This window comes from Sarcophilus harrisii, chromosome 4 (genome assembly GCF_902635505.1).
Source record: "Sarcophilus harrisii chromosome 4, mSarHar1.11, whole genome shotgun sequence".
Classification (NCBI taxonomy): domain Eukaryota; kingdom Metazoa; phylum Chordata; class Mammalia; order Dasyuromorphia; family Dasyuridae; genus Sarcophilus; species Sarcophilus harrisii.
Genome location: NC_045429.1, coordinates 224123373 through 224140745, shown reverse-complemented (window position 1 = coordinate 224140745; position 17373 = coordinate 224123373). Strand labels below are relative to the sequence as shown.

Here is a 17373-nt window from a genome sequence, read left to right as displayed (position 1 = left end):
GTTCGCTTTGCTTATTATGTCTATTCCCATTCCAGTATTATTTCCCTCCTCTTTCCCTGTTCCCAACTATTTCCCTGTTGAGTTTGATGAATTTCTACATCATATTGTATGTGATCATAGCAAATATCTCCCACTTAATGAGTTAACTCCTTTCTCAGTTCTCTGGTTTCAATTCCTCCCCAGTGCCTCCTCTCATATTCTCCCACAGATTGTCTCACTCCTGCTGAGAGGATATAGAAATCATAATCTCACAATTCCCTCATGGATTTAGAGTATACCATTCATTCCCCTTTGATCTCTACCTTCCTCTTCTGATTTATTAAACTTTTCCTACTCTTAACTTCTTTGCCTCGCATTCAATACCCTTAAAAACCTAGTACTGCCCTATATTTCCAGTCTAATATCAGATTATTTCCTTCTACAATCCTATAACTTTGTGAAAACAATGATTTTCCTCAAAATCCCACTCTTTTCCAGAAAATTTGTGTTTAATTTGTGCTCATCCCCATATAGGAGATGGTCTTTTGACCCCTCTTTACTTACTGAATTTCTACCAATCCTTCAAAGTTCAATATGAATATTACCTCCTTTAAAATTATTTTTATAATCTCTCAACAACCTATCTTTCTGTACCCAACTTATCATTTAATGACATGGAAGTGGGGGGAGAAGGAAGGAAGGGAGGCCTCCCCCACCAACAAATACAACAGCTAATGTTACATTAAGAGACGCTAAAGGAGAATGTAAAAAGTTCTCTGACATTCTACTCTTGTCAGAGTATCTCTGAAGTATTGTAGCCACTTTTTGGCATTACATTCAGGGGAGTATCACTGGAAGCATCAGCTGAAGGAATAGGGAATATTTATCTTGGAGAAGAAAATCCGTAAAGGAAATGATAGTCATCTTTAAGTTTTCAAAAACCTTAAAATATTTAAAGTATTTCTACAAGAGAGATTGGAATTGTTTTGTTTAATCTCATTAGACAGAAATAAAAATAATGTACAGTATAGAGAGGAAAAACTTACAAATACACTGTACTAGATTTGGAATCATAGGACATAGAGGGAGTAGAAGTTTTCTCTCAGTAACCTTCAAGAAAAATTTGGCTGATCACTTCTTGAGAATGCTGTATGGCAGATTTTTATTCAGGTAGGGGTATGTGTGTGCAATTCTGATCCCTTGACATCTCCCCCTGAGTCATATATAGCATTTGGTTTTGCAAATGTCCAAAGCACTTAATATATAATATTAAATAATATAGGTATCTGTATTTGTGTCTTATCTCTCTATTAAAGTCTAAGCTTTATGATGGCAAAGATTAGGTATGCTTGAATTTTGTAATATCCAACACCTAGCAGAAGAAGAAAGGTAGGCACTTAATAGTTGTATCAAAGAAGGCTATATTAATGAACAGATGAAACCAAAAATGTAACTAAATTACTTCCTATTCTGTAGCTTTTCCATTGATGTCAGTTGAGCCTATCAATGATGTTTCATGGAAATTAGGTAAAAACGACTGAATGGCAAATTAAAAAGAAAAAAGGATTTGGAAAAAAAAAAAAAAAAAAAAAAAAAACTTGGTTTAAGCTCACTTCTGATATATCTGTGTCCTTCTCTGATGCTGTTTCCTTATAAGGAAATAGGAATAAAAAGTATTTGGACTAACTACTTCACAAGATATTTATATATAAAATTAAGTTAATTTGTCAACTGCCTTTTATTAAAGAACATGATTGGAGCAGCTAGGTGGCACAATGGATAAAGCACCAGCCCTGAAGTCGGGAAGACCTGAGTTCAAATTTGGCCTCAGATACTTAATACTTCCTAGCTGTGTGCCCCTGCACAAATCACTTAACCCCATTTGCCTCAGTGGAAAAACAAAACAAAAAAAAGCACATGATTACTTATTTACCATTTCATGTTTTCATTTTTAGCCACTCAATCTAAAAAAAATTATTTTCAAGTAACATATGTGATCCCTAGTTGTTCTAAAAGATAAAAGAGGCCTCCAAAAGCATTATGAAATAAAATCTATTTTGAAAGGAGGTCTAATTATTATTTATACATATACACACAACCCTCCTGCAAAGCCTGCAGAATGGGGGATTTCTAATTTTTTAAAATTATTTAAAAGCAACTCAAATGAAATATAAAATCTGAAATCTAATGTTGCCTCAAATCTCAGCTATTCTCTTACACATAGAATTTTTAAACAATATGTTGGCAGTCTTTTAACTAAAGCTCAAGAGCCAGTGGGCTCATAATGGCTTCAAGAACTAAAATTCTTCTATTTCTCTCTGTGTGTGTGTGTGTGTGTGTGTGTGTGTGTGTGTGTTGAATTAAGAAAAAAAATTGAGGAAAAGATGTCAAAATTTGATTAATTTTTTACATTCTTCTGTCTTCTCCATTCTGATATGAGAGAATATTAGCCATTAGGAACCAACTATATGATGAAAATCATGTAGTGAATTCCTTTGAAGACTTATGTATAGTAAAACAGAAGGTATCATGTTGTAAAAGTTATGAGGTCAAGAAATTTATCTGATAATAATAGTGTTCATTAAAGATATTATTATTTGAAATTTAAAAAGTGAGATAATTATGATCTTTTCTATATACGTGAGGACTGATCTGAAGATGAAAAAGTAATTTAATAAGATAATTTTTAAAAACCATTTTGATACTGCTTTTGCTGTGGTCAAGTATCATTTGGGAAAAAAGAAATATTGTACAATTATTTATGAAGTACTCACAATATACTAGTGAACATAATAACCTTTTAAACTTTGCATACTGAGAGTAGTATTGTTTATGTTTGCAATTAGGTTAGGCATGGGAGAAAGAAGGAAAAAGATATCACAGGGTAAAAATAAAGGAGGGAGACAGAGAAAGAAGTTAGAGCAAGGCTGTCCATGCGATACTGCTGCCTGCCAAAAGTGAATTTCATACATTTCTTTGTGGCTGGAGCATATTTGGATTTTTCTAAAAATAAAGCGATGGAAGCAAAGAAAGGCATGTGGAACACTACCAATTTTGATGAGTAAATTCACAAATCCACTACTAGTACTGTTTTGGATATACACAAGATAGGAATAGAGTACATCTAAAGGGATTATTAAGAACGCATTTACTTGTATTAGTGCAAACGATTAAAAAAAAAAAAAGGTCTGAAAAGAGAGGAAAAAAGAAATTTGCTAATGAATACCATTCCACATAATATGTAAAGTTGCTACAATGTAGAAAAATAGCAGAAAAGATGCTGAGAAATGCAGAAAAGACAAATTTTAATGAAAGAGCCATCAACAAATACATGCTCTCAACTATATATATTAAAATGCACAAAGTACAGATAACAAGCAAGGTGGGATAGAAATTAGAAATTACATTACAGTGTTTACTTAAGAAAAGTTAACATAGGCTAGAGTCTTAAAAACTTAATATAAAAAAAAAAAGATATTTGGCCTTTTCTTTATTTGGGAGTAATTTCAGCAATAAGATTAAGAAACAGGGATCATTTGTTATACAACATATAACTAGAGGTCCTTAAGAGAAAAACATATAATACTACCTTATTTTCCCCAATTTTTCTCAAGGGGACAGGGGAATCCATTATTGCCCTCCCACTTCAATGCCCATCCTACTCATCTTTCAGAGGAGGATCTATAAATTAACAGAAAGAATTATGACACATTACAACTTCCAAATCCAATTAAATATATTTTTAAACCCTTAAAATTTTTAAAATAAATTTAAATTTGGCCACATTATCACAAAGTGTAAACCCTTGATTCCATAACACCACCAAGTGTTAGGGAAAGGATTAAGCTAGCATCCTATTGGTTACAATTTGATGTTGAAATGAAGCAAGGCCCTCCTAAGTCAGAGCAATTAATAAGTTTACTCAACTTTAACATAGCAAGGACAATCAATGAAGATACAATGGCAACTGGATTCTATAGAAGTGGTGTTTGCCTCCATAAGGAAACGTATCTGTTGAGCAGGGGAGGATATGGTCAATCATGTGATCTTTAGACATTCACCAAGTTAGAAAGACCCCAAGGTGAGGCTTTTTCATTCATTAGTAATGCCAATTAAGGAAAAATATGGTATGGTAGGGCAGGCCAGCGAGGGAGTAGTAGGAGAAGCCCTAGAAGATTAGTCTTATCACGCTACTGTAAATGATGCTGACCATTCACATAAGGGTTCTTGGTAAACTGATATAAAGGGAAGGCCAGAAATCTTTTTAAAGTGAGGTTTCAAATTGAAATCCCATTATTCTCTGGTCTTTTGAGAATATGATGACCATTCATTAATCATTACAAGCATGGGGAAAGTAAAGATAAGATGGATCTGCCTCTTTGTAAGCACTAAAAAGAAAACAGATAGTCATTCTCACAACAGAAAAGACATAGCAGTTTATATGCCACAGGAAACTGAAGCAAGCAGGGTTACATAATTTACCCAGGGTCATGCAACTTGTAAGTGTCTGAGACTGGATTTCAATTCAGGTTTTCCTGATTCCAGGTCCAGCCCTTTTTCCCACTGAGCCACTTATCTATCTATCCCAATATGGACCTCTGAGCATTCAACCAGCATAAAGGAATTGAAGGGCAGAAAAAATGTAAAAGGAAGCTACAAGTATGGAGGAAGAACTGTCAATTGCACAATAGTATCTAGGAAAAGCCCCAACGACTACCCCAAAGTTGGTTGACTCTTTCAGAAACATCAAACAAAGCAATGTTTTTAACTCTTTCTTTGGCAGCCATATGCTTACAACTTTTTTCTTAGACAAAAGGAATAATTTTCAAATAGATTTCTTAGGTTTGGGGTGATGACGTCCTTTCATCATCAGTTTAGTCAATCAATCTACAAGCATTTCTTAAACAGCTTACTATGTGTCGGACATTATTCTAAGTGTTAGGGATACACAGAAAGTCAAACACATGGTCACTACCTGCAAAGACTTTACCTTCTATTGGAGGAAATCACCATGCAAATAATGTACAGAGATTTGGATAAAGCAAAGGGAAGGTTAGCTTAGACTGAAGGCATTAGCCACAATAGGAAGGATTTCAACTGCAGTGAAGGGCAAAGAGTAAGGAAGGGTTGAATGAAGAAAAGACTTTTGAAAAAGGTGGGATTTGAAAAAAACCTTAAAGAAAGCCAGAGGAGCCTTCTAGTTTTTGGAAGGGTGAGGGAAAGGAGGAGGAGACAGTCAGTGAACCTCATCTCTCATAAATGACATTTTAAGATGCCACATAGATTTCTTGATTTCTAAATATTGTTGTCAGTATATTTTCTCACTAATATGGAATATTTTAAACTAGGGAAGGATAGCAATAACTTTTTTAGAGATCTTCAAAACTTCTGAAAACATTTATTTAGGATAAGCATATTTAGGTTAACATAGAGTAGAGAAAGAGGATTAAATTTATAGTATGGAGGACCTGAATTTGAATTTTGGCTCTGTAAACTATTATCTGTGTAACCCTTAACAAATCAATTGACTTCTCTGATTTTGTTTCTTCATGCATAAAATGAAGTTGTTAAGCTAGATGAACTCTAAAGTTCCTTTAAATTTAAAATATTTATTTCTACTTAAAAATCTGATGGTGCAGGAAATAAGAATTTTTAAGGAAATTGCTTTCAAAGATTTTGTAAGAAGAACTTTTTACAAGATTCCCACCTGATAAATAAACATAGCTTTACAAAAACAGATACTTGTATAGATAAAAAATATACAATCTTAAGTCAAAGCTTCTTAAATTGTGAGTTTTGACCAAACATAGGGTCATGTTACTGAATGTGGGATAGTGAGAAATTGATAATAGTAAAAGGTTCCCAAATGTAAGAATCAAAAATCAATTCAAAAGCAAATGCATGATGAATCTAAGGTGTTTCTGTCAGCACTCGTTCATGTTTCATTGTGAGACTTCACTGAAGCTTTGGGTCTGAACAAACAACATACACACTTTGTACCACATATATACACAAATGGTGCCAGAAGGACCTTGGCTCAGATTTCAGATGGGGTCACATAAAATTTCTCAGGCAAAAAGAGATCCAAGTAGAAAACGTTTAAGAAACTCTTATCTAGGTAACAAGGAACAGATTTTGATTTCAGTTGTTCAAGAATCAAAACTGGCATGGAAAAAATACATAAAAAGGACAAAGACAAACAAAGTATTAGTATAACTAAAAGGCAAATACTTGAATGATTTGAGAATTTAATGATAAGAAGGTAACAAAAGTAACTATAAACACTGAATGATCTCAACTTGAGAGTAAGACCTTATATGATGACTATTTATATTGGATTTAGCTTTTAATTATAAAATAAATGCCTTAGGATTTTATTCCTATTTGACCATTATTTCTCATAACCATTATGGAGTTTTTCCCTTTAATTTTCATGCTCTAGGTTGCTACTCATTTACCTAGCTATCAGCTGGAAAAAGAGTGAATGGAAAAGTAGATAATCTACTTTTTTTACTCAAAGATCCTAAAACTAATACAAGAGTACATTCTAAGTCATTTGAAAAACATGTTAATACAAGAACAATTTGTACTGGACCAAACTCTTAACATTAGAGCATGTAGGGATGATCCACGTATTTGTAAACAGAAATATTTCTAATCTATGCTGTCACAGAACAAAATCTACTTATTAAGAGAGTATAAAACATTCATCAGAAAGCAAACAAAATACTAAGGAAGTGTAGAAAAGGTTAACCCTTGAGTGGAGAGATTAGAAGGAAAAAAAAAAAAAACACCAAAGGATTAAATTCCAGGAATGTGGAAAAGAATCCATTTAATTGTTTAAATGTTATAGGCCTTAAGAAATCATTTACCTCATTCTCAGTTCCCACATCAAGGGTGATAGGCAGACACTCTTGAGGATTCATCCCTCCACAGGCAGTATACAATGCCAGTTTACCAACAGGAATGCCCATTCCATTGCAGCCAAGATCACCCAAACCAAGGATCCGTTCTCCATCAGTTACTACAATAGCCTAGAGAGAAAAAGAAACCTATTGCTATAAATAACTATTTGGAAAGTCTAATACATATCATAATGAATATAGATGTAAAGGACCTCTGATGACTAGGAAGGCCTTTAAAATAATAAACCAAATTCAATTCAATTAAATTCAAATCTAAAATCTATTTAGATTTAGAATTAAATTCATATATAAAATTCAAATTAAAATCAAATGAAAGAAATATCTTAACAATTTAAACCAGATAAGAAATTTGATTTATTGTATAAAATCTCATTATCTCTAGGAGTTTGATTCATTACATTTAAGTAATTATGCAATGAAGTTTTTCAATGGCTAAACCGGCAATAATCAAAGGAAAATTCATATAATCATATTTTGTTTTGTTTTGTTTTTTTTACAAATACAAGCATCTGTTACCATGTATGAAGTTCATTTTCTTGCTTGACCAACAATGAAGACTAGTGACCATGTAAACATGAGAAAACAAAGTTATAAAGTGTACCTTGAAAGATTCAATGTGACACTGGATAGAGAGGGAAACTCAAAAAAGCAAGAGGAGGAGGAAAAGGAGGAGGAAGAAGGCCACTAGGAAGTGACAAATGGAGTGACTACTGAATGAAACTAGGGATTCTAAGAGACCCAAGTAAGCTGTGAGTGAGTCTATCCTAGCTGTAGGGCATAGCCTATGCAAGTACAGAGAGGTAAAAGATAGAATATAGAATCTGGAGAAAAATAAAAGTCCTCAGTTTGCCACAGGAGTCCTCAAACTTTCTAAATAGGGGGTCAGTTCACTGCCCCTCAGACTGTTGGAGGGCCGGACTATAGTAAAAACAAAAACTTTGTTTTGTGGGTCTTTAAATAAAGAAACTTCATAGCCCTAGGTGAGGGGGTTAAACGTCCTCAGCTGGCCCGCGGGCCATAGTTTGAGGACCCCTGGCCTAGAACATGGTAAATGAAAGGGAGTAATGTGAAATAAGATTAGAAAGAAAGAATGGTGCCATATTATGAAGAGGTTGAAACAATAAGGGAGACTCATCAAAACTTGCCTTGAAAGTGGACTTTTCTTACCCCCTAAAATCACACCATATGGGCAGTTATTCATAAATAAAGTAGATGTTAGATTAAGACAAAATTCATAAAGAAAAGATCAATTTAGGGGCAGCTAGGTGGCACAGTGGATAGAGCTACAGGAAGGGAGGAAGGGAGAAAGGGAGAGAGAGAGGAAGGGAAGATGTTACATTAAATTTTATAGAGAAAATAACAAATATTACAGGAAAAACCATATCCTACCTTGACAGTATCTTCAGGCCATGACTTTAGCAATGTAGCAATATGACCTCGGTCATGGATACTGATGAAGAGACCTCTGTCAAAAAAACAAACAAAAGAGAGTTTTCAAATAAATTGAAAAAAATGATAATATAAATTACATTTCAGTAAAACAATATATATTTCTATTATACATCAAGCATTCAATAATGCCTCTATGTTTGGACTCCCCTCGACTGATGTGGATTACTATAAGCAAAGGAACAAAAAATCATAACTCAGTACCCAAACTTCTGAACAAGCTAGTCTGGTTCTAAGAAAGCAGATATGTTATTATATATTAATAGTAGAAACTACAAGAGTTTATACTCCATACACCTAGCTTTTCTTTAAGGAATGAAGGATATTTCCACGTTAAGTCATCAGTATAGAGATATTTCTTAACAATTTAAACCAGATAAGGAATTTGATTTACTGTATAAACTCACATTATTTCTAGGAGTTTGATCCATTACATTTAAGTAATTATTCAACAAAGTTTTTCAATGGCTAAACCTGCAATAATCAAAGGAACATTCATATAATCATGTATTTTTTTTTTTTTTTACAAATACAAGTATTTGTTAGTATGTGTGAAGTTCATTTCCTTACTTGACCAACAATGAAGCAGTGACCATGTAAACATGAAAAAATTTGTTAAAAAGTGTACCTTGAATGATTCAATATGACACTGGATAGAGCGAGAAACTCAAAAGAAGAGGAATAGGAAGAGAAAGACAAGGAGGAAGAGGAGGGGAAGAGGAGGAGGGGAAGAGGAGGAGGAGGAGGAAAGAAGAAAGAAAAGAAGTCTTTACCAATGGGTTAACTTATTGGTGATTAACATCTCTATACTTAGATAAATTAATCCTTAGAAAGCAGACACAGTAAATTACAGGAATCATATTCAAAGCCTTTCCAACATATTTAAACTGTCCATCTCAAACTGGATTCTCTGGCTGAGATGCTCCCCAACTGCAGAGGACCTGAACAGGGGGGCCTGTGTGTCTCCCTAATGAGGAATGCTGCTTGATGCTAATAATTCTGGAATTATCAGGGAGGGATTGGTCCTTGCCATAAGTCCTTGCATGTTTCTAGTTTTAGTTTGGTTTATTTACTTCACCCAGGGTTTTTCAAAATTATGGTACTAAGACCTTCTAGAGGAAGGTAATTCAATGATTTGAGTATTCAGAAGAGAGAGAGAGTGTGTGGAATGTTATGCCGCCATTCTCTTCTATTGTCCTGACTCAGTTTCCCTAATTATCCTCAGTCTTGCCTAGGTTTCCCTAATTGTTTTACCTCAGTTTTTAATTGTTCTGCTCAATCTTGCAAAACCACTCCTCCCTCTTAATCAGAATATTTGATAATATCCGTATCTTATATTTTAGATCTTTTTAAAGATCTTATATTTTAGAATATCAGAATGCCTCTCCCCATCCCAAGCTATTAGAATATCAGATACTGTCTTATCAAGATGCTTTTCCCCATCTCCGAGGTGCCTCCCCGCCATTATGTCATCCTATCTCTGGTGCCTCACCTCACCCTGTCAGAGTCCCGTTTCCGCTCTCAGCACCCTGACTCCACCCCTGCCTCAGTCTACCCCGTGTTTGAGCCATGTATGTATGTGTGTGTATGTGTGTATGTGTGTGTATGTATGTGTGTGTGTGTGTGTGTGTGTGTGTGTGTGTATATGTCATTGAGAACTCACATTGTTGGCTGGATTCTTGGAGATAAGTGTCTTATTCAGCCCTGGGACCAAACTATGGATCCAGTTGGTCCAAGTAAATCTCTCCCTTTTAAATAAAATATGACATTATACCACAAAGCATCACAATACAGCTTTGTAGAAGCCACTTTATGGTCTTTGAAAGTCATGGTTATTCCCCAGTGGCCAAGTAGGCAAAAGAGATGAACCACTCATTTTCAAAAGAGAAACAGAAGTTCACTAAACACCATGAGAAAGAATGTCCCAAACCACTAATAAGAGAAAACTAAAATAATTCTAAAATTCCATCTGTTAACCAGCAAAATTGACTAAAATGATTGAAGAGTAGAACAGTCAATCCAGAAAGGCTATTGGAAAAAAGGATACTAATATTCTGTGGAAGTGTAATCAACAAAAGATGCTAATCTAAGCATCTCAATGCTCAATAAATGTCCCAAGGAGATCAGTCAGAAAGCAAATACAATACTAGAACATTTTTATTTTGTGTGGTAAGAAAAACTGTCAACAGTAAATATTTACTGTCTGAGAAAGAGCTACATGAACAAAATATAACCATATGTTGAGAAATAAAAATACAAAGAATTCAGAGAAGCATGAGAGAAGAGAGAAGTAACAAATCAGAAAACAATATATAATTAAAACAATATAAATGGAGAGAAGAAAAAACTACTCTTTAAGTTTATGTTTGGGAACCATTGTTCCTATGTAAATGTAAAGTATTACAAATACTATCAGACATTGATGCACAGGTTGATTTTGCAAAACTAATATATTTTTTTTTTTTGAAATATGTTTACAAGGAACAGCTGGCTGAAGTGCAAAAGGGTTAGAGAAATGAAAATCATATAAAAATAAAAGCTATCAAATTAAAAGTCTACATCAGACTAAATAAATGGAATGAGGAAAAGTGTCAGGGAGAAGGTGAGATGATCTCATCTGGAATGAGCCTTTGAAGAAAGCCAAGGCTTTAAAACAGACATGAGGAAACTCAGAAAATTATTTAAATGTATTTCTAAGTCTGGTGCATAAGACTTAGACGAGGAAAAGACCTGAGAGATTAGCCTCCTCATCTTATAAATGAGAAAACTGAGATCTAGGGATGGATTGTTATGTAAAAGAGACTCCAAAGAAAAGAATAATGACCAGAAACTGGAAGATGGAGAGATTTCAATTACATATAATAATAATAATGGCGGTGTTTACTTTGTATCAGGCACTGCACATTTTAAAATTATAATCTCATTTGATCCTCATAACAATTCTGGGAAGTAGGTACTATTATTATCCCCATTTTATACATGAAAAAAGTGAAGCAAAGAGATGTTAAATGATTTGACCAGGGTCACATAGGTAGTGTCAGAGACTGGATTTGAATTCAGGTGTTCCTGGCTCCAGTTCTGGTGTTCTGTCCAATGTGCCATCTTGTCTGTTTCTTTTTTAAAATTTATTTTATTTGAAGAAACAGAATAAGAAAAATAAAAAGGAATACAAAACAAAGTAAAGCAAAACAACAGAGAACATTGTCATTTCTCCAGCATAACATTAGAGAGAGTTCAAAGTTTATAACAAATTACCAGATCAAGAAAGTATACTAGAGGAAGAAATTATAATTTTTTCTTTATTTCCTTATAAATTGTTCTTTGGTATTCTGCCCGCACATTATTTACTTTATTCTTTTTTCCCCTTTATCTCCCTCACCACTCCCAAGCATGCTACAGTTAAAAAAAGATATGGACAACACAGACACACACACAGAAACATTGTTCCTATCTCTGAAATTAGGAGGGTGCTATAGTCACTTGTGGCATATATGTAGTGTTGGGTACTGAGCCTACTCCTGATGTGAGTAGGTTTTCAGAACTATGAGCCCTCTTTCCCCTTCTAATGTCTCTATGTCTATTCTTCCACTGCACATCAGTTGTATAATATTTACTATTTTTACCTTAACTCTGCCAATCTTTCTTTTGAGCTACCTTATTGTTGATGTGAATCTTAAACATATAGTTTACATTTCCCGTGTGAAAAAAACAATTTGTCCATGTTGAGTTCCTTAAAACTGATCTTTGATATATTTTAAATTTTCTGTTAAGTTCAGGTTTGGTTGATAGAAAGTTCTGAAAATCTGCAAGTTCATTGAATGTCCATTTTTTTCTCATTCAAATTATAGACAATTTTGCTGGATATATTTTTGGCCACAGAGCTAATTCTTTTTTTTTTTTTTTTTTGATTGTTGGTAGATAAGATTCTGAGAAATGCAGTCTTTTATTGTAGCTGCTGCTAAATCTTGTATAATTCTAACTGTAGCTCCAGTATATCTAAAATGTTTTCTTTTTTCCTGTTTCTTACAAAATTTTCTCTTTGATCTGGGAGGTTTCAAAATTTGGCAACAATATTCTTGTGTGTTTTACACAAAGGATCTGTTTGAGGTGGTGACAGAGGGATTTTTTTCTGTTTCTACTTTCCCCTCATGTTTGTCACTCCAGGACAATTTTCTTGCATTATTTCCTGCATTATTGTGTCAAAGTTCTCTTTTTGGTCACAACTTTCTGGCAGTCCAATTATTCTTATATTTCCTCTTCTTGATCTGTTCTCTAGATCTGTTGTTTTTCTGATGTTTCACATTCTGTTCTATTTCTCATTCTTTAAAATCTGTTTTGTTATTTCTTGGTCTCTTATAGCTTCACTGGTTTCCCTTGGTCCAATTATAATTTTCAAATAATTATTTTCATCTTTAAGACTCTGTACCTCCTTTTCTAGTTGTTGTTTTTTTTTTTTAAATAATCTTGTTTTCTTTGATGGTTTTTGTTTTTTTGTGTTATGGGCCAGAACTTAAACAAGGTACTAAGTGGAATTGTGGAGACAATAGTTAAATCTAGTTTAGCATTGATTTAATCCTAGAACAAATAATGGTTTCCTAGTGATATAATGATTGGTTTATATTCAGTGTAGAGAATATAAGCTAGGAACCTTAGCCAAAATTTATTCGGAGAGATTCAGAGGGCAGAGAAGGAGGCAGGAGCTCAAGCTCTCAGAACCAAGGAGAGAGGTAAGCCTCTAAGAAAGCTAACCAGGCCCCAGGAAAAGAGACTTTGAAGGAGACAATAAAGGATTTGAACTTTAACACTTGACTATACTTGTGGTGATTTACTGAACTGAAACAAAGGCTGCTCCCAGAGACCTCAAGAAAACCCAATAAGAGAACATTACATTTTGGTGAGAACATTACATTTTTGTTTTTTTCCTCAATGTCTCTTACTTGGTTTTTAAATTCTTTTTTGAATTCTTCTATGAATTCTCTCTTGGTGGGCAGTTATTTCATGGTACTCTTTGAGGTAGAAGCTTTTTTTTTTTTTTTTTTTAAATAAAGTGTCTTCCTCTGGAGACGAACCTCAGTCTTTCTTGTTCTCATAACAGGTTTCAATGATGGGGTTCTTTCTTCTTTGCCAGTTCATCTTTTTTGAAAATAGTAAGAGATACTAGTGTAAGCATCTCTAATTGTGGGGTGGGAGGATATGGTGCCTCAAGCTTCCCTTCAGCTCTTTCCCTGAGCAGGAATCTCAAACCAAGAGCTCCATCCTCCTGCAAGTGCCCCTAGCTGCTAGCAAAGTCCCTGCCCCACTCCCTTTGCACTCAAGGGTGCTGGTTCCTTCTCCCTGAGGTTGTCTCAGCAGTAGCACAGCTGGGCCTGGTGTTCCCAATCAACCTAAGTTCACTTCATTTCCCTGGACTCAAACCCTGGGAAGGAAGTGAAAGTCTTTGTGATTCCTGAAGAGGCTTCACACATACCCAGCCAGCCTCAGGGGTCCTCTGTGGAGATGTTTGAGATTCAGACAGGTTAAGCCCTAACCTGGGGTCTTTCTTCAGATCTTCTCAGGTTGTATCAGGAAGACCCCAGTTCTGCCCCAAGTCTTCTAGATTTTTTACCAGTCTATGTTTACCCTGAGATTCAAATTTGTTGTATTTATGGAGGAAATTGAGAGAGAGCTTGAAATTAACTAAACTATTAGGCCATCTTCCCAGAATCCAACCCCCACCCCAATCCCTTTCTTACACTTAAATCTTTCCAAAAAAAGTTGAGCTACCTCAGATTTCCCACTACTAGAGTCTTTTAAAGGACAGGACTACTATTTATGAGAGATGTTATAAAAATAATTCCTCTTCAAGTATGCATTAGATTACGTGACTTCTGTATTCTTTTTCTTTCCAATTCTAAGATTCTGTGAATTTCCTTTATATCTACAACTAGGATATTTAAGTTCTCTTGTCAATTTTGCTAAATGGATGTTGGGCAAATTATTTAAACTCACTCATTAAATGACATATGGAAAATGGAAAAGAATAAAATACTATAAAAGCATTAAAGTATAATTTATAACTTATTTCTTTCATAATTTGAAGATTATTACTAGAAGTAACTGAAATGATAAGCAATCATCTTTGCAAAATTTCCATTTGAAGGTTGGGGGCTTTTGTTTCTCTCTCATCCAAACTGACTTCTTTTGTTATAAAGAATTCTCCAAATTTCAATGACAGGCTGGGACTTCCATTCAATTCTTTTGTTTTTTGATTTTTTTTTTTCAATAAGAAGAAAGATGATCTCAAAATATACTTTCAACTTTCAGTTGCTTGTCAAAAAATTTTAACATATTTCCAAAAGTGGCAGTCATTTTGCTGATTTAATAGGCCAAACATGGAGAAAATATCTGGTTGATGAGCAAACAAACCCCTGTGCTTTGGTAAAAGTTTTTGTTCTATTTTGTTTTTTAGTTATATTTGTGGGTTAAACACTAGATGTTAATATGTTCCATCTTAGTGCAAGAAAAAAGGAGGCCTCCTTAATTAGTGTTTTTAGAAGCACAGAAAAAAAAAGTCTTCAAATGTCTTTTTCAAAATAAACAAAAGAATGATTCATTTACATGCAACACTCAAATAACATGTGAATTCAATTTCTCTAGACACCCCTATGAGCTTAATAATTGGTCAAGAAGTGTTTGAAAAAAAAATCTATTGAAATTTCTTTTAATGTAAAGACTAAAAAAATTATTTTCTTAATGGGAGTAGTTTTTTTGTACATATAGTATTTAATGATTAATTGAAAGAGCTCATATACTACACTACCACCATTAATGTTCAGAAAGAACTATATCTAAAATTATACAAGTTTTACCCATATTCTGTCAATGAAAAGAAAACTCTAAAAGTAACCTATTAATTAATGCATACTCTGGGATTCTGGATAATAATGAAAAATGGTTCTCATGAACTAATATTTAGGATGATGTATTATCAACAATTTCAAAAAGGACAATAATTGGTCTTTTGTTACCTTTTCATGGAACTAAAATGACATCAATGTACATGTAAAATGAAGCATAAATCTGTATAGACTTTTTAAAAAGCTCTCTGTCAACAGGCTCAAATAGATCTTAATGATAAAGGAAATTTACACTGGAGTAGCCTGTTTCTGTCAGTATCCCAGAAAAACATAACAAAAAATCAGAACACTATAATGCAAGAAGTAATACAAAAAAACTCCCCAGAACTTCTGCATGCAGAAAACATTGTATTAATCAAAAGAACCAATAAATTACCTGAGGGGTAAAGACTGCAAAATTTAAGATGTATAATAGTTAAATTAAAAAAATTCCATTGAGATACAACAAATTCCATAAGAACCAGAAGAAACACCTTCAGTTTTAGAGGAAATAGAAATGTAAAGGGAGTAAAACTCTTTTGAATCCATCGAAAATGCTGGAGGAAATGGAATAAAATGTTTCCAAAGACCAAGAAGCTCATGAGATAGCTGAAGGTCATCTATTCTGCATTATCTGAGCCTAACCATATATGAAAAAAGACGTTTCTTCATTAGAAGTATTTGAAACATTTTTAGAAAGAAATAAGGCTGGAAAAGGAGATTGGAGATGTGAAAAAGTCAGTTTGGATGAGAGAGAAATAGTATGAACTGTTGTTATTTCATGCCATAGACAGCAAAGAGTAATTCAAGGTTTCTGAGTAGGGAAGTAAAATGATCAGACTTGATAATTTAGGGAGATCACTTAGTCAGAAATAGGAAGGATAAATTGGAAAGGGAACAACCTAGAGGAAGAAACTCCTTCCAGTTGTGGAGAGCTGTTATACTAGTCAGTGAATAAGTAATGAAGGTCTGAAAGAGAGGAATAGGAGGGGTATGTATGGTAGAAGTCAAATGAACAGGATTTGAAATATTTGGGATTTGTGAGGTGAGGGAGTGGGCAGAATCAATTATACATCTTATCCATGTATACATGTTATACAACCATAACATGGCTGCAACCTCAGGGTGTCCCTCCTAACCTATAGTGACTAAAGGGTTCTGTTGATTAATACTTTTTTTCTGTGTACAATTCTGTGGAATTTTCTTGTATGCTTCTTATATCATATTTTTCTAAGAGATCTTTAACCTTTATATTGTCTCTTTGTACCACAACTTTTAGAATGCTATATTTTTCTTGTATGCAGAACATGTTTTCTTTAATGTTTTGGCTTTTTGTTTCTCTTTTTTCCCTTTACTTTCCTGCTTTTTGAAGTGAAATAAAGATTGTCCTTTACTTTCTTATATTTACATTCCCAATCAAATATCTTTTTGTTGTTGTTTGTTTGTCTGGTGAGGTATGCCACAACAAGTTCTTTTTCTATCCTAATTATTTCTACTGTGAAAATCATAAATTCTGCTCTAATGATTCTTAATCTCTTTTAAAGAATTCAAGAACAGTGAATATAGTTCCATCCTCTAACCTTGACCTCATTAATTTCCGTATGATGTTCCTCTGCTTTGCTTTATTATTCATAGATGTCTAAACTTGCTTACAAGATCTGAAGGCTTTTTCTGCTACTAATAATCTTCCCTGTTGGTTATCTGCTTCCATTCAAAGTCTCTGAGTTTGTTTTTTCTTCCTGAGATCTTTGGTCATTTCAGTCTTTCCTTCCCTCCCTGTCCCCTTATTTACCCTTATTGCTCTCTTTCTGAGTCCTTCCTCTCTGATAGCTGTTTCCCTTACAGCTGGATCTCAAAATACCTCGGCTTCTCCCATCCAAATAATTCAGTCCATGACGGTAGGTGTGCTGTGACTTTTGCCCCAAGTGTCATTAGGGGGACACAATTTGCCCCAGCTGGATTCCCAGCTCTTTTGCTCAGCCTCAGTATAACTCCACACAGCCCTCCTTATATATGTTCTGCTGCATTCCCTCCGTCCTGCTACATTGCTACTGCACCCTTGAGCAAATCTCTGACTTGTGGAATTTAGGTCTCCTTGTGGCAATGGGAGTACATGAGAAAGGGCAAGATGTAGAGTTCAGCTC

At 34.2% G+C, this 17373-nt stretch overlaps 1 protein-coding gene across 1 annotated transcript in view; it reads right to left on the bottom strand.

Moving 5' to 3' along the window:
* Window positions 1-17373, bottom strand: part of ME1 (malic enzyme 1) — a 238082-nt gene that overhangs the window by 115791 nt on the left and 104918 nt on the right. The window contains 2 exon segments of the mRNA XM_031964580.1: window positions 6852-7013; window positions 8295-8370. Of these exon segments, the coding sequence (XP_031820440.1) occupies window positions 6852-7013; window positions 8295-8370 (238 nt within the window).